This window comes from Manis javanica, chromosome 10, assembly GCF_040802235.1.
Source record: "Manis javanica isolate MJ-LG chromosome 10, MJ_LKY, whole genome shotgun sequence".
NCBI classification, from domain to species: Eukaryota; Metazoa; Chordata; class Mammalia; order Pholidota; family Manidae; genus Manis; species Manis javanica.
The window spans coordinates 11,743,316-11,762,428 of record NC_133165.1 but is presented as its reverse complement, the minus strand read 5'-3'; the positions used below and the strand labels follow the sequence as shown (position 1 = coordinate 11,762,428).

The window sequence follows — 19,113 nt, the reverse complement described above, 5'->3', positions numbered from 1 at the left end:
TTGCTTGCTCTTCAAATTAGAAACCAATTTTATAAAAAAAAAATGTACAATTTACAAACTGAATACTCAAAATCATAGACACTTAATAGGAAATAATACTGTGTTTAGATTAACTGTATCTATAACATTAAGTCTGAATTCTAATAGAAGGAATGAAGAGATAGATCACCGTTTCACATTCAAAACTGACCTGGTGGTAGTGTTATGAGACAAGTCCCTTGCAGTTCTGAACCCCCTGGAAGTGTGAAACTAACTACCCCTTTGTTCCAGACCATCTTTTCAAAAATATTTGTATACCAAACAGCCTTAAAAGATAGAGATGGCATCTCCTCTAAAGCACAGTGCAGATTTGTTTGCTGTCCAAAATGTTTATTCATCAAAAGTACAAAAGGCAGGTTAATTTGCAATCCATTATAAAATATTTGAGCTTCCTAAGCTTGCGTTTTCTCCGCTGTTAACACAAACCAACCACTAGCTCATATCACTTCACCCCTGGGGTAACTGAGGGGCAAGGGAGCCAACACAGATAAGCTAAAGCTCCTAGTGCTTGCTGGGCTGTGAATAATAAATTATCTTTGTCCCTAACCTAGGAGTTGTGTATCTTCTGCCAGCAGTCATAAAACAGCCTCAAGCTCTTTCTACCTGAAAGTAGTATTGAGTCTCAAACCCTCAGAGTTCTTGAAATAGAAAAACTTTAATTTCACAATGTCAGAAAGAAATGAATTACCAAAATGGGTACTTGTAACTCTATAATGAATCCTTCTTGCTTTCTGAACTGTTCTTGTGTACATTTTTATCCCATTTTGATTGATTCATTTGTGCATTACTGTTAGTAACTGTGGGCTATATAATTATTGCCTATTAACTGTATAATAGTTTCAAGTAATACTAATTTAAAATACTTTGGAACTGTAATAGTGTGTCAGATTTTCCTGTGTGGCTCTGATTTTAAGACAGGTGTTACAAGAATTGTCACAAACAAACCTCATCTTAGAAAATGTGATTTTTCTATATGAAAGAGAAGACAGTCTTGAAATTACACAGACCATGGCTTAAAAAACAAAACTGCCATTTCTTAAGTTTGTATCCACAGAAACAAGAAAGTGATAGTAGGTTTTTCTGACAGTGCTCACATGATTTCATGTTTTCCTTACAGATTGGCAAGGCATGTATTCCCATTTTACTATGATGAAACTAAGATTAATTGTGGTCATGACTAGTTTTTAGCTTCCTAATTCAGTTCTCTCTCTAACACACCAACCTATATTAAATTTGTGTCATTAAGAAAACAATAAGCAATGTTTTAATATATTTTTCCAACTTACCAAATTACATTGAAAGCTAATCCTGGTTACTGTTTCTTCTACATAGATTGACAATCCTTCAGTTGTACATGATCCCTTTTAGAAAAGATGCTTATAATGAGTACACAGAAGGAAAACAAAAGGTAAAAAATTTGGTAAAACTTAAAGCACAGAAATATTTTCAGGCAAAGAAAGCCTATAAGAGATTCATGATAGAGGGATAGAGGAATAAACTTGGGCTGAAAAAATAAGAGTTGGAGGACTAACAGGTGATACAGAACTTTATTTGGGGTAATAAGGAGGGACACATCAATTCTGCTGAAACAAATTCAGAATGTAACTTGAAAAACAATCTTAAGATATGAATTTTAGAAATGAAAAACAAAATATTTGAATCTAACATCTAAAATATGGGTTTATTTACAGTTAGACAAAGCTGAAGAAATAATGAACTTGGAAATATGTGATAAGACATTATTTAGAATCCAATGTAGAGAAGGAAAGATATGAAAAATTTAAGAAATAAAAATACAGGAAGTTAGAGAAAGGTTAAATTATGTCTGATTGGAGTTCTAAGAGGATAGGCAAGATAGAATGAGGCAATGTCAATATCCAGCAAGATAATAACTGAAAAATTTCCTGAACTGAATGAAAGACATCAATCCATAGATTCAAGAAGTTGAATTAAATCATAAGCAGGGTAAATTTTAAAAGTAATGCACAGCTAGAATCGTTAGAGTAAAACTCTATACAGCAAAAAAAAAAGAAAATCTTAAAGTAAGGGGAATTAAGGGTACAGATAATCTTCAACAAAGTTGCAGTTAAACTGACAGCTAATATCTTGAAGTAACAATAGAAGGTAGAAGGGAATAGACTATCTTGAATGATCTGAAAGTTGTATAAATGAAAGTTATTGCCAAACTGTCTCACCAGAACAAAGACAAAATATACACTTTTCATATTAATAAAAACTGAGTTTGTACTAGCAGACCTTATTAAAGAAATTTATTTAAATAGTCCTTTTCACAAGAATATCCCAGGTGAAGGATCCAAGTTGCAAAAAGATAGGAAAAAATCCATAAATAGCAAATATGTTGGTAAAATCAAACATAAATTGACAGTTTGAATAGCTGTAATACTTTTTGCAATTAATTATGTCACAAGTAAAATACAGAGAAATGTAAATATGTATCAAAATGGAGGTAAATTAAGTTAAAATGTTACATGATTCTTATGTTCCCTAGGAGAAGGAAAAAATGGTTAATTTTAGGATCTGTTAACTGCATATGTTATCATTTCCAGGATAAAAACTAAAATGAAAATATGCAAACAATACTGTTTCCACACTGATAGAAAACAATAAAAAGAAAGTAAGTACCATATCCAAAATGAAGCCAAGAAAGTAAACAGCATAGTATCTTCAGGCACAAAATAAGATGACATATATGTATACACATATACTCAGATATATCAATATTTACATTACATGTAATGTACATTACATGTAAATAGTTAAATAACCCAGTTAGCAGATAACAATTGTTTCTAGATTTAAAAAAAAATCTAAGAGTCAAACTTAAATTGTAAAGGTGAAATAACTTTCAAAGTGAAAGAATTAAAAAAAAACACAAAAAAACTCTAAGAGAGAACTGGTATTCTTATATAACCTATAAGACAAAATAGTCTTTAGGGCAAAACGTAAAAAATGCATTATAAACATTAGTAATTTACTAAACTAAATTTATCAAATGTTCGTTAAACATTAGTGTTATTCTGAATGATAAAAAGTTCAATTTTGCAGGGAGATGATATACTTTTAATTTTAATGAACCAATAGAACATAGCCTCAAAAATAATGTCTGCTCTCAGACCAAAGTGGAACTAAACTAGAACTCAATAACAAAAAGGTAACTGGAAAATCCCAAAATACATGGACATTAAACACTTTAAATAATGCTTAGGTTAAAAAAAGAAGTCTCAAGAAAAATTTTAAAGTATTTTAACTGAATGAAACTTTTGAACCAATTGAAAATGAAATAAAAGCACAACTTATTAAAAGGTCTGTTATGCAGTAAAATCAGCGCTATTGGGAAATTAATAGCATTGAATGAACTAACTGGAAAAAAAAGAAAGATCTGAAATCAATAATCTAAGTTTCTCCTTTAGGAAACTGAAAAGAAAGAGCAAGTTAAATCCAAAGTAAGCAGAAGAAAAGAAATAAGAATTAGAGAAGAAATCAATGAGATTGAAAACAGGAAATCAATAGAGAATATCAATGAAACCAAAAGTTGGTCCTTTGAAAAGATAAAAAAACTTCCATCCAGGCTATGAAAAAGAGAAGAGAGGACAAAAGATTACTAATATCAGAAATGAAGGAAAAGGCATCAGTAGAGATCCCGTAGACACCAAATGAATAATAGAAAATATTCTATGAATAACTCCAGGCCCACAAATTTGACAACCTGGATGAAATGGACCAATTCTTTGAAAGATAATTTGCCAAAACTAATATAAGAATAAATAGACAAGCTGAATAGGCTATTAAAGAAATTGAGTCAATAATCACCCTCCAAAACAGAAAGCATCAGGTCCAGAAGGGTTCCTGGTGAATTCTAACAAACATTTAAGGAAGAAATTGTACAAATTCCCTACAATCTGTTTCAGTGGATAGAAGCAGAAGGAATACTTCTTAACTCATTCTACAAGGTTGTAATTACACTAATACCAAAACCAGATTAAGATGTAACAAGGAAACTACAGATCAAATATTGCTCAGAAACATGATGCAAAAGTCCTCAACCAAATATTAGCCAATCAAATTGAACAATTCATAGAAAGAATTATGCATCACCACCAAGTGGGATTTATTCAGGTTTGCAAGGCTGCTTTGACATTCAAAAATGAATTAATGTATCCATCGTATCAAGTGAAAGAAAAATCACACAATAATATCAGTAGATGCAAAGCATTTGACAAAATCCATCCATGTATGATAAAAACTCTTGACAAACTAGGAATAGAGGGGAACTTCCTCAACTTAATAAAGAACATCTACAAAACACCTAGAGCTAACATCATACTTGATAGTGAGAAACTCAGAACTTTTCTCCTAAGAAGGATGTTACTTCTCACCACTCCTCTCAACCTTGTTCCAGAAGTCCTAGCTAATGAAATAAAACAAGAAAAAGAAATAAAAGGTATGCAGATTAGGAAAGAACAAATCAGTCTTTGTTTGCAGATGACATGATTATCTATATAAAAAATTAATGAGAAACTTCTGAAATTAATAAGTGATTATAGCAAGTGAGCAGAATCTAAGGTTAATATACAGAAATCAATCACTTTCCTATATACCAGCAATGAACAAGTGGAATTTGAAGTTAAAAACACAGTACCATTTACATTGGCACAAAAATATTAAATATTTAGATATAAATCTAACAAAGAATATATAAATCTGTGTGAGGGAAAACTATAAAATTGGTGAGATAACTCAAAGAATAAATAAATAAATATTCCATTGTATGGATGAAAGACTCAATATTGTCAAGATTTCAGTTCTTCTTAACTTGATATATATATTCACTGAAATTTCATCAAATCATTTTGTAAATATTAAAAAACTAATTCTAAAATTCATATTGAGAGGCAAAAGACACAAAATAGCCAAAAAAATGTGGAAAGAGAACAAAAGTAGAAGACTGACAGTACTTGACTTTAAGGTTTACCATTAAGCTACAGTAACCAAGACAGTGTGGTATTGGCAAAAAAATAAATAGAACAATGGAACTCACAAGACAGCCCAGAAATAGACCCACACAAATATGACCAACTCATTTTTTTAATCATTTTATTATCATTAATCTAAAATTACATGAAGAATATTATGGTTACTTGACTCCCCCCTTCACCAAATCCCCCCCCCCCCAAACCCCATTACAGTCACTGTCCATCAGCATAGTAAGATGCTGTAGATTCCCTACTTCTCTTCTCTGGGTTGCACATCCCTCCCTATGCCCCCCCACATTATACATGCTAATCGTAAGGCCCCCTTTCTTTTTCCCTGCCCTTATCCCTCCCTTCCCACCCCTCCTGCCCAGTCCCTTTCCCTTTGGTAACCGTTAGTCCATTCTTGGGTTCTGTGATTCTGCTGCTGTTTTATTCCTTCAGTTTTTCTTTGTTCTTATACTCCACAGATGAGTGAAATCATTTGGTACTTGTCTTTCTCCACCTGGCTTATTTCACTGAGCATAATACCCTCTAGCTCCATCCATGTTTTGCAAATGGTAGGATTTGTTTTCTTCTTATGGCTGAATAATATTCCATTGTGTATGTGTACCACCTCTTCTTTATCCATTCATCTATTGATGGACACTTAGGTTGCTTCCATTTCTTGGCTATTGTAAATAGTGCAGCAATAAACATGTGGGTACATCTGTCTTTTTTCAAACTGGGCTGCTGCATCCTTAAGGTAAATTACTAGAAGTGGGATTCCTGGGTCGAATGGTATTTCTATTTTGAGGTTTTTGAGGAACCTCCATACTGCTTTCCACAATGGTTGTACTAATTTACATTCCCACCAGCAGTGTAGGAGGGTTCCCCTTTCTCTGCAACCTCGCCAACCTTTGTTGTTATCTGTCTTTTGGATGGTGGCAATCCTTACTTGGTGTGAGGTGATATCTCATTGTGGTTTTAATTTGCATTTCTCTGATGACAAGCGATGTGGAGCATCTTTTCATGTGTCTGTTGGCCGTCTGAATTTCTTCTTTGGAGAACTGTCTGTTCAGCTCCTCTGTCCATTTTTTAATTGGATTATTTGCTTTTTGTTTGTTGAAGTGCATGAGTTCTTTATATATTTTGGATGTCAACCCTTTATCGGATTTCTCATTTGTGAATATATTCTCCCATATTGTAGGGTCCCTTTTTGTTCTATTAATGGTGGCCTTTGCTGTACAGAAGCTTTTCAGCTTGATAAAGTCCACTTGTTCATTTATGCTTTTGTTTCCCTTGCCCGGGGAGATATGTTCATGAAGAAGGTGCTCATGTTTATGTTCAAGAGATTTTTGCCTATGTTTTTTTCTAAAAGTTTTATGGTTTCATTACTTACATTCAGGTCTTTGATCCATTTCGAATTTACTTTTGTGTATGGAATTAGACAGTGATCCAGTTTCATTCTCTTACATGTAGCTGTCCAGTTTTGCCAGCACCATCTGTTGAAGAGACTGTCACTTCCCCATTGTATGTCCATGGCTCCTTTATCATATATTAATTGACCATAAATGTTTTGGTTAATATCTGGGGTCTCTATTATGTTCCACTGGTCAGTGGCTCTGTTCTTGTGCCAGTACCAAACTGTCTTGATTACTGTGGCTTTGTAGTAGAGCTTGAAGTTGGGGAGTGAGATCCCCCCCACTTTATTCTTTCTTCTCAGGATTGCTTTGCCTCTTCAGGGTCTTTGGTGTTTCCATATGAATTTTTGAACTATTTGTTCCAGTTCATTGAAGAATGTTGTTGGATCAACTCATTTTTGACAATGGAGCAAAAACAATACAATGGAGTATAAGTAGCCTTTTCAATAAATGGTGCTAGAACAAGTGGATGTCCACCTATTAAAAAAAAGAATCTAGACACGGACCTTATACAAGTCATAAAAATTAACTCAAAATGGATCACAGACCTAAATGAAATATAAAACCCTAAAAGTCCTAAACAATAACTAGGAGAAAACCTAGATGACCTTAAGTATGTCTATGACTTCTCAGACACAACAGCAGAGGCACAATACATGAAAGAAAGAATTGATAAATTGGACTTCAATAAAATTAAAATGTGTCTTCTGCTAAAGACAATGTCAAAAGAATGAGAAGACAAGCCAGAGGCCAGAAGAAAATATCTGTAAAACATTTATCTGAGAAAGGATTGCTATCCAAAATATACAAAGATCTCTTAAATCTCAGCAAGAAAAAAAGATTAAAAAATGGGCCAAAGACTTTAATAGACACTTCACTAATATATATATATATATATATATGTATGTATATTATATATATGTATATATACACATACACACACACACACACACAAATAGCAAATAAGAATGTGAAAAGATGCTCCACATCCTGTCATCAAGGAAATGCAAATTACAATAATAAGATAACACTACACACCTGTTAGAATGGCCTAAATCCAGAACACTGTAAACACCAAATACTGGTGATGGTAGAGCAACAGATCTCTCGTTCATTGCTGGTAGGAATGCAAAATGGTATCGCCCCTTTGGAAGACAGTTTGAAGGTTTCTTATAAAACTAACCATGCTCTTACCAGTGATCCAGCTGAGAAGTGATGAGGAGAAATAGCACAAAGGATTTCTGTAACAGTGAAACTAATCTGTATGATACTATAGTGATGGATACAGGTCATACATTTGTCCAAACCCATAGAAGATACAACATCCAGAATGAACTGTAATGTAAACCATGGACTTTGGGTGATTATCATGTCTCAACATAGGTTCATATGTTGTAACAATGTTGGTTCATAGATTTAACATTGGGGCTTGGGCAGAGGAAGTATATTGATAAGGGGGAGGCTTTGTGTGTGGGGGGACAGGGTATATATGGGAAAATCTCTCTACCTTCCTCATAATTTTATTTTAAATCTAAAACTTCTAAAAAATGAACTGTTACTAATTTTTTTTAATAATACAAGGTAAATATTAAAGAAGTTACAAGAAGAAGGTGAAAATTCCTAACTGAATTGGGAGAATTTTAACATCTCTTTTTAGAAGTGTATAGAAGAAACATGCAAAAAGTCAGTAATAACATAATTGGACAAACTGACTTAATAACATTTGCTTAAATAACATATAACACTCCAACAGCTGTAGTATGCACATTATTCTCTGGCACACACAGAGCATTCACAAACTTTCACTTACACTGGCCTTAAATCAGGTCTCAGAAGTTTCATAGGAATTGAAATTACATGCAGTGTGTTTTCTGAATATAATGCTAATAAACTATAAATCAATAATACACTATAAAAGATAACTAGAAAGTCTTCATTTTACTGAAAATTAAGAAACATCTAAAATGCATCAAATAAATTATATGAAAAAAGTTTTAAATAGCTGAATAATAACTTAAAAACATGTATTGTAGTATAAAAGAGAGATAGTTAATAAAATAGAAAAAATGCAATATATCAATAAAGCTGAAATTTTTTAAAAGAAATTTGATGAACCCATGGTAAGTCTGACCATGAAAATAAAGGAGAAAGCACAAATAACCAGCATCCGGAATGAAAATGGGGTGAAATGATACAGATTAAAATTGTAGTAGGAGAATATGTGATTAACTTTATGGCAATACATTTGAAAATTTGGAGGAAATAAAAATTTCCTAGAAAAATATGACTTACTGAAACTGACCTTAACTCATATTATAGACAAGCAAAAAGGAAGAAAAAAAATCAACCTGTGACAGTATTTTTAAAATTGTATGCCGAAGACTGTGTCTCACAAAGATCTATTAGACCTTATTGGGGAAATTATAAAATTTTATCAAAAATTTTAAGGAAACTACAAAAAAATGTATGAATTAGAAGACAATTTCAAAGATTTTGACTCTTCCCAAATTAATTTATAATTAATTTATATATACTTCATAATTTTTCTTAAATACTAAAAGATTTTTGTTTATGGATGTTACAAGTAGAATCTAAAATCTGTATGGTAAGTCAAAATCTACAAATAGCCAAAGCATATTCAATAACATGTATAAAGTGGGAGAACCTGCTAAATACCATAATTTAACATAGAATTGAGGCAAATGAGACAATGAATATAGTGGTGTGGTATGGTATGTATACAGTATTGTATGTTATGGATGGTACACTATGGATGGGATGAGATAGAACGGTAGCAATTTTAGGGTAAGGTAGAGCAGAGTAGAGTAAAATATATAGAAAATGACAAATGATAGAGGACTGTGCAATATGCTTAATTGGTATTTAAGAGAGATGGCATTCTGACTCAGTGGGTGATAAGTAGACTTTTCAATAAATCTTAATTAATTACCTATACTAAAAGTAAATCTGGCTGCATTAAAGACCTAAATGTAAGAAGCAAAAATATACATCTTAATGAAGATAATGTAGAAGAATATATTCATAACCTTGTATATAGAATTATTTCCTTAAATATATGCAAAAGGTTTTGGTCATGTTGATATTTACATAAACAATTATGAGTGTCTGCAAATCCAAAAATGTAGTGAAATGACAGCTCACAGAGATGGAGGATATATTTGCCACACATATAACCCACAAAGGTGTCAAATCCAGAATAATAAATAATTCCTAAAAATCATTAAAGTACAATCAGCCTAATAGAAAAAATAAACAAGATACTTTAATATATATTTCACAAAAGAAGAAATCTAAATAACTGTGAGAAAAAGGTGCTTAATTTCATTTGGTAGCAGATAAATGCAAATTTTAAAAAGAAGCCTAATAAAACTAAGTGTTAGAGAATATATAACCAATGGAATTCATATATTTTGCTGATTGGAATGTAATTTGGTATATTTGGAAAACAATTTGAGATTACAGTAGAGTTGAAGATATAACTACCATATGATTCTTCAGTTACACTCCCAGATATTTATCTTATAGAAGCTCTTATACAAGGATCATCCGGATGGTGTTCTTAATGGCCAACACCCAGAAACACCCCATATGTCTATCAACAATGGAATGGATAAATTCTCCTACATCCATATAGTGGAATACAGCAATAAACTGTTACAGTAATAAATAATGAAATAAATCTATACAAAGAAACATAGATGAATCTCACAAATATTGAACAAATGAAGACAAAAATACCTACAGAATTATCATACTTATGTATAGCTCAAAAGCAAACAAAGCTACATTAAATGCTTAATATATAGATGGTGAAAATTATAAAGGAAATCAAGAAAGTCAAAGTTACAAACTTCAGCAGAGTAGTTACCCTTAGGAAAGTAAGAAATTTTTGAACAAGACTTCTGGTGGACAAGCAGTGTTCCACTTTTTTTTAATGATCGGTAGTCCCATGGACTACTTATTTATATTTTTATTTATATGATTAATTTACACAATTTTTATATATATGTCCCATAATTTATGTATTTACAGTGTATTTATAAATCTTGAAATCATAAACACATGCTATATGCAGCATTTTGTGTACATTGTATATATATCAAGATAAAAATATTTTGAAAAGCCTCCAGTGCTCATTTCAGCAGCATATGTACTAAAATTGGAATGGTATGGAGAAAATTAGCATGGCCCCTGCACAAGAATGACATGCATAGTCTGGAAGCATTTCTTATTTTGCCTTTCTTTCTAATGTTCATGAATGATGGAATTAAGTGTCTGCTCAGTGAGGCAACTTGCCCAATTGAGGTTATTTCCAGCTTTAACCCCACTTCCAATTCATTATCCAAAAAAAAGAGCTTCCACAAATCAATATTTACATAAATAATTTAAAGCTATAAATTAATTTGTAGGGAAGACCTATAACATCATCTTGACTTCGTTTTCCAGAGTATGAGTAGATGAGTAATGCTTTTACCTATCTTTTCAAAGTGAAATCTGTGAATGGAGGACCTGATTCATTTACAATGAAGTTCTCCTACATAAAACAAAATTCTATCTTTCTAAAGATAGTATAATAAAAGATAAAATTTTGCATTCATGTTGTATCCACTTAGAAAATTCTTAAATCTTCAGCAGACTATGGGGATACTTGCTTAAATTATTAACTATGAAAAACAGTAAATTTGGAGCTAGGTTTATTAAGCATTGTGTCGTCACTCAAATTGTGATAGAAAATTAGTTTTACTTATATTTACTGACTTTTATAACTAGGAATATTTTAATATATATTCAGCATTTCATAAGTTATCTTCTCAGTATTAAAAGCATATCTGTATTCTTAAGTTTGACAAATATAGAAGTCAGATGTCAAAAATTAATGGACAATGAGAAATGCCTTGTGATTGTATGACATACATGCTGTGGCTATGAGAATTTATGTTTTACAGCTACTAAAGAAACAATGCTTACAATGATATAAAAAATGTTCAGTTGTGTCCATCACACCTCTATCTTTGATGTATTGATATAAGAACATTTATCAGTCTTTTGAAATAATTAAAGAAATTGACCATCTACTTGGCCCTCAATTAATAAATGTATATGAATGAGTAGAGTTAGAAATATATTCTTCCCAAAGAGTTGAAACCTTTAGATATGGCTGGGACATGAAGTCTCAAACAATACCAAAAAACAGGTGGCAGTAATATTTATGTGGCCACTATGACCGTGTTATTTGAAAGCCAACCTACTTACATCACCAGCCTCTCCGTTACTCTATCCGGTGGGTCCTAGTTTGGTTGACCTACTATATTAACACTCCCTGGGGGAGTCTAGGTTGAATAAAGGAATATTTTCTGAGAGTAATTAAATTAAGAGGGTGAAACAAGAGAGAATCATGTCAAGGGAACCTCCTTCATGGTTATTACTGAGCAATTGCTAAAAATTATTTGAAATAACTTCAAATCAATTAGGACTGTGTACCCTTCTTATCTTTTGGAAATTAATTTTTCTTTATTAAAGACCCACTAAAATCCTCATATATTATGTAATAAAATACATTTTAAAAGTCCCTGTTACAGATTTACAATTCTGGACTTCCTGGACTCATCCCAAGAAAATTTACTGTCTAGGTTAGTGGTTAATCCTGGAATCTTTCCCTCCTGCCAGTGACCCCCTGGAACCTTGAACTTGGCCTGGATTTAAAGACTTCTACAGATAGCCTTGCCTCCAGGGTAGGTAAGTCTTATCTCATGGTAACTGAGACTTTATATGATTATTATTATTATTATTATTATTATTATTATGCATTTTAAGAGAAAACTGAGGCAGAGTACATAGTTAGCCCAAGATTACACAGCTACTAAGTGAAAAAGCTAATTTACTGTATGCATGTTTGTTGCTATGCAGACAGAAGGGTGAATAATGTATAGCTTCTCCTTTATAGACCAATTTATTTTATAATTAATTTCTCATAGGTGATGATTCCAGGCACTCATAGGGGAAAATTAAGTGGCATGCCAGCTCCATAGGAAACAGTAGAAAGTAATCTTAGACAGTGACTACTGGGTAGTTCTAAAAACAATATCCCATTGACACATATATTATATTACTTAGAAATGGGGAATCTACCAATACTATGGCAGAGAAGGATGAGTATTACTGATTTTTCCTTTCACCTCAGGTTCTAGTAGAGCGTGGCACAGCGCTATGACTGATCCTGTCATTTAAAACTTTGATATTTTGTTCATCATGGATATTTTCATTAATTATGATTTTAAAACATTACATTATCTTGATTACTGAGTTTTTCGGCATTTTTTAAATTTGTGTGCTTAAGGCAAGTATCTTGTTTGTCCCACTTAATTTACCCTAATCCTGGCCCTAGTTAAAAGCAAACGTGGAGATATATTATGCATTCATATGTATATGACTTTAACAACCGGTTATTTTCTTATGTGGCTCTCACAGAAGAAACTGAAGAATCATCCTTTATGTAGCATTTGGTGTTCCGCTATAAAGATATGAATAAGGAGATACAGCCCAACTGAACAATACAATGGCAAAACCTGTCCTTTCAGGCAGAATTATGCATAAGTTGAATACAGAACACTCACTATAATGGGTAAATAAGCACAACTATATCCACTTTGTAAAATGATGTTTCAGAAGGATTCACTTAAATTTAGCAATTCCATAGTATTGAAACTTGTGTCTGCAAAGCCCATATATTTTAAAAGATATGATTTAGTAACTCATTTTTATTTTTCTTTGCTTTCTAAAGGTCATTCATACACTTTATGTGCTACCCAACCTCTAAACAGACAAATTTTGAAAAGTAACTCAAATGTCAGAAACTAATAAGTATTTTCATTCTAGTACTTTTTTTTTTAACTCTCTCTGCCATAAAATATAGTGAAATATGTAAAAAAGTGATTAGTGCTACAGGTAGCCTTTGACCTTCCTAGAGTTTTGGCTCTTTTCCCAAAATTTCTGTTTTCAAACCTTTGCACAACAATCCTCTTCTTTATTCATGAAGTCATTTTTCCTTAGTAGTCAGTTACATATATATTTAAATATTTTAAAAGAATAGGGATGTTGCTTGTCACACACAAATAGCTCTTGGAGAGTTACTAGTTTCATGCCAGTGCTGTCAACTTTCCAACAACAGACTGGATTGGTTAAGGAAAAAGCCATAAACAGCCTATCAACAAGTATTTATACAGATGTTAATGACTTTAAAATTCTGTTAGTGTAACATTTATGCCAAATTCCAACTTCATTTGTGCAGTATGATGCAATACCTTATTTTAATAAACACATACAGACCACTTACACTTTATAATGACTCATATTTTTAGTATTTCCAGCACAAAATACATAGAATTAGATGTTTATCAAGTTACCAAAAGTATTTGCAACAATGAAGCACTTTGCTCAGCATGCAGCCATGTCCTCCAAAATCTTTTGGGAGAGAATGAACTCATCTTCATCCATGAGACCAGGATTGTTTCATTATTACATTACTGAGAAAGGCCATTAAGGAAAAGAAAGTACTCATGGGAAAGTTGCCATATGTACTAAAAATATAAATAATTATCTTCTTTTTTGTGTGCCCCAAATGATAATTGAATCTTAATCTCCCTCTATAGGATATTGTTATATTAAAAATTTAGAAAGCAACTATATTTGAAGCATATGGGTTTAATGAATACTTTTTTTTTGCTTTTTATAAAAAAAATATTTCTATTAATTTTAAAAGACTTCATTTCTTTTGGTGAACTTCTTAAAAGCTGAACTGCTTTCCTCAAGGATGGCATACATGGTGGACATTTTGTAAAGTAGGCTTATATAACAGAATAGTTTTGTTGTTTGTTTTTTAATTTGCTACTTTTAATTATCAATTTTTATCAATCAGATTCTGACTTTCAGAGCTGAAGTCTCTGAATTAAGTCAATCATGTTTAGACATGTGTTATCCTCCACAATAAACAAGTTCATCTACATGATGAAAATCTGAATTCCAGCTCTACATTTGTCAGGGCACTGAAAAAAAATCAAACAATTATGATGAATATTCCATTATTTCGCCAGTATTTATTGAACACCATCCTACTATGTACTACTTAAAGAACTTATATTCTAGTAGGTCAAATAGACACATGAATGAAAAGTAAAATATAATGTAGTAAATGCTATCATGGGCTCACTACGGGATCCTTGGGAGGATAGCCCTAATTTGAATTAGAAGCATAGTGTTGGAAGATCAGGGGCTTACACCAAAAAATATAATTTCTAAACTGAGACCCAAAGACCTGAAGCAAGGACAGGACACCATTGGTAAGGTGGATAATCTGCAGACATAAAGTCTTTGAATCAAAGAGACCATTTTGAATAATTTTATCTGGGTGGTTGAGGCAGGACCCTAACATCTGTGTCTAAAGGTATATGCAAGGCCTGTATGCTATGCAAAACATTTTGAACATTATCCAAAGCGAGTGTAGAACCAGGAGTTTACCCTGTGAGGCAGCGTGATGACATTTGTAACTTAGCCAGACCATTTGCAATATGGAGATGTGTACGTGGAAGTAGAACGAAAAGCAGAAACCAGTGAGCAGGCTCTTAACAGTAATTCAGAAGAGACGCTAGTAGCCTGAATCAGAACAGTGACAATGGGAATACAGAAGATTTGACAGCTTGAAAAGAATTTATGAGGTAAAATATGCATTTGAGAGTGAGGAAGAATGCTGATTCAGTACAACCCTCTGGCCTCTGAGCTGTTCATCGACTGTGGTGATCATGTTATGGGAACTTTGGAAAGGTGGGGTGATAAAACATGAGTTCAGCCTTTTTATGTACTTGGTTTAAATGATCTGTGGAATACCTGAGAGGCTTTGGATGTTTCAGAAAGAGATAATGAACATGATTAAGTAACTTGAATATTTGAATGAATATTCCAATTCAGGAAAGTATAGTCTAGAATGAGATGGGACCAGGATAGAACCCCAGAGAAGAATACTGTGATTGGAGGAAAGGGAAGGGAAGAGGCACCCTTGAAGGAGACTGATGTTTGAACAAAAGGTCAGAGGAAAAAACAAGAGTGTAATGAAACAAAACCTGAAGGAAACAGAACTCTTAAGGAGGAAGGAGTGGACAACAGTGTCTACACTGGGGGGAAGCACAATGGCAGTTATGCAACAGAGATTGGGCTTTGTCTCCTATTTCAAGAAGTTTATCTGATTAGAGAAAGAGAAAAAAGTAGAGGAAAAGGTAAAAAGCCATTTTTGAGAGGTATTGGAAATACAGAAGAAAAAAGTACTGAGCGAAAGAACGCCCAGACTGTCTGGAAGGGTTGGGATCCAGAGGGGACTGAGAGCATTGAGGTCAGGAGGAGGTGCGCCCCTTCTCTTCTGCTAGGTAACAAAGGTACCTTTGCATCTATGGTACCACATACAAGCCAGCCCACTTCCGTTCAAACGGAGTCTGAAATAACAATGGGGCAGCTGGGGATGGAAAACAGGAGCCAGAGATGAGTGAGATGCCCAGCAGCTGGCCTCGACCTATTTTCTGATTGGATGCTGGTACTTCAGGAATGAGCAGCCCTAGGTTGACTCCAGAATATCCGGTCTGGATAACCTAGGACTTCAGGATGATGATGATAAAAACAAGTTGTGGTTCTGAAGTTCAGCTAGATACGAGAACAGGAATAAGAAAGAGGTTGATGCTATCTAGTCCTCTAGGCTTCCTGTCCCTTGAGGTAATAAACAATGTCTCTAGTTTACTATCCTCAGAAGCCAGGAAGTGCCAGGCAGAGTAGAGAGTGGTGGGCTACTAGGTACTTGCAGAATGAGAAACACCAAAATCTTAAGGAATCCATGAAGAATCCCGAAAGGAAGCCCTTGGAGTCTGGTGTTTCAAGGTCCTGCAAAGAGTTTTAAGATAAGGAGATGGCCTGTGTAGTTGAATTCAGCAGAGAAGCAATGAAGATAAAGAATTAGATTGTTTAATAAGACAGTTTAAGGCCTTCTTAGTAAGGACAGTTTCAATTTGACAAAATCATATTGCAGTAAGTCAAAGAGGAAATGGAAACTGAAGACGCAGAGAGAGAGTAGACTTCTCTTAAACGAGTTTTGTTAACCAATGTATTTTAGTGTTGAAGACAAAATATTAGGAGACTACAGAATTTTCCCCCGATATCTTATATCTCATTTATGTGAGTGTATTGAATTGGGAGATGCAAACCTATAAGTTATGAGGGGAAATTGGCTTGTAGTTTAGAAGACAGCTAGCAAATAGATACATTTGTACACCTAAGGAAAAAGAAAGGTGTCCCTTTTGAAAGTACAGTAGAAACTAAAATGAAAAAATGGACAGGAGAAAATATTTGCACCAGTGATATCAGATAAAGGATTATGAATGGTGAATTGAAAACATCATAAAGGGAAATACTAGGATCCAGCAAATAATTGAAGAGAACAAGAAAGGTAATTTACCAAATAACCTATAATTAATAAGTTATCATGTGAAATAATGTTCAATCTCATTAACGGTAAAGACATATAAATTAATACCATAATGGACAATATTTTTGTCACATTATCAACAGCTTTAAAAATTAAATATTCCCGTATTGACCCGTAGCTCAGTGACATGAGTAACATTACATAGTATGTGGTAAATTGGTGAAAGCTTTAAACCTGTCTGACATTATAGATTCTGAAGTGTTCCTCAATGAATTGTAGTTTCAGGCCTGTTACTTTTAATTTACCTGAAAAAACGAGTTAATTAAATGGGATAATTAAAAACAGTTGGTACATCACAGTATAGCCACTAACAGTATATTAGGATGAGAGTTACATTTAACTGAATGTATTTTTTATAGGATTAACTGAAAAGTTGATGTATAGAATACAGACAAAATTGTTTGTATGTAAGCAAAAAATCAAACTAATGTATAAAAAAAGAACTATAAAGAATATATATAAATATATGTATATATTATGTATTATGATATGTGTATTATATATATGAAATTTTACATGTGAATATTATAAGGGTTGGATTTTTCTTTTTTTTTCATTATTTTCTTTTATATTTGTTACTTTATATTCTTACCTTGTATAATTTTTTCTCTTGTATATTTTCCAGAGCCATCTGACTACTGTGCTTCCCCACCTCCATCTTTGAAATAGCTGCTAAGACATAAGCTCAGGTTCCCTAAACCTGATATATGCTTAAAATAGTGTATTGGTTAATACCCCTAGTATAATTTATAAATTCTACATATGAGGAAAACTAGTATAGGAACAACTGGATTTTAAAATAAGCTTCAAAAAACATAATGATATTCTTTTTTATACTAGAATTCTACTGTCTGCCAAAAATAATTATTTGAATTTTTAAATTAAAAACTGGAAGTCAAGCCCTATAGAATGTTGGTTGCATGAAAACATTTCCTTTATTTTTTAAAATAGGTGGGTTTGAAACTCAAGCAGGAAAACTACTTAATCTGTAAGTGACTAGCATTTTTCTTACAGATTATTTAGCTCCCATGAATTTTTTTTTTCCTTTTTTCTATAGTTCTTGTGATAAAATGTCTGGCATAGGCTGAACTGCATGGTCAAAATTTGATCTTTTTAAATGACAAATAAAATTTCCTTATTTTCCCCCAGGTAAGGAAGAAGAATTTACTTACAAGGATACCACTGCAAATGAAAAATTAGAAAGGAGTAAAGAATATACATGTCAATGGCTTCACACACAGGTTGGGGTTCATGAAACTAGTTCCAGAAATATGAAATGGTGAGGTCATTTCTTTTAAATTAGATTTTTGCATTGTAAACACATCTTGAAAAGTGAAACCTAGGTTAATTGTGCTAAATGACATTGTAGCCAAAGGCCAATACACCACGCTGCCAGGTTATTATAAGGCCTCTTAGATAGAATAGATTTAATCAACATATTTTTCACCCTAAAATGCTTGAGAATTCTGTTTCTGTAATGCTTAAATCTAACAGATGAACCACACATGATTCTACTTTATAAAGTAAGATGCATGGTATCCATTAACTGTTTATAAATACCATATGTATTACAGGTTGTATTTTACTTTGTGTTATTTTTGTTATCATTTATGTTTTACAATTCAAATTATAATTTGACCCTGACACTCCCACTTTACCAATCACATAACTATTTTCAATAATTTCTCAATGCTTCAGTTTCCTGTCCTTTAGAGTAAGATCATAGTATCTATCTCATGGGATAGATGTGAGTTCACTAAGTTAAAGATATTTGATGTTTATATCCCTTTACAACAAACAAGGTGCTAATATGTACATTAGCTGATAGCCTAACTGGTAATCAATTATTAAATTAATGTACCTATTAGTTTGCTAGGGTTTCCATAACAAAGTACCACAGATTGGGTGGTTGAACAACAGAGATCTATTTTCTCACAATTCTGGTTCTGGAGGCAACATGTCCAAGATCAAGGGGTCAGCAAATCTGATTTCTTTGGAAGTCTCCTTGGCTTGCAGATGGCCACCTTTCCCCTGTGTCCTTCTATGATCATCCCTCCATTTTTGTTCTGTGTTCTAATCCCTTCTTTTTATAAAGACACAGGTCATATTGTACTAGGGCCCGACTATATGGCCTCATTTT

At 32.9% G+C, this 19,113-nt stretch overlaps 1 protein-coding gene and 1 non-coding gene across 5 annotated transcripts in view; both read left to right on the top strand.

Annotated features, from left to right (window-relative positions):
- Positions 1-19,113, top strand: part of LRRIQ1 (leucine rich repeats and IQ motif containing 1) — a 200,612-nt gene that overhangs the window by 146,961 nt on the left and 34,538 nt on the right. For all 4 annotated transcript variants that reach the window (XM_073214774.1, XM_017680333.3, XM_017680334.3 and 1 more), the window contains 2 exons: positions 12,122-12,190; positions 18,123-18,252. In XM_073214774.1, coding sequence (XP_073070875.1) covers positions 12,122-12,190; positions 18,123-18,252 — 199 coding nt within the window. The remainder of the gene's footprint in view (positions 1-12,121; positions 12,191-18,122; positions 18,253-19,113) is intronic.
- LOC118973224 (U6 spliceosomal RNA) lies at positions 10,584-10,690 on the top strand. The gene has a single exon (XR_005062457.1). It is a non-coding gene; the product is annotated as a U6 spliceosomal RNA (small nuclear RNA).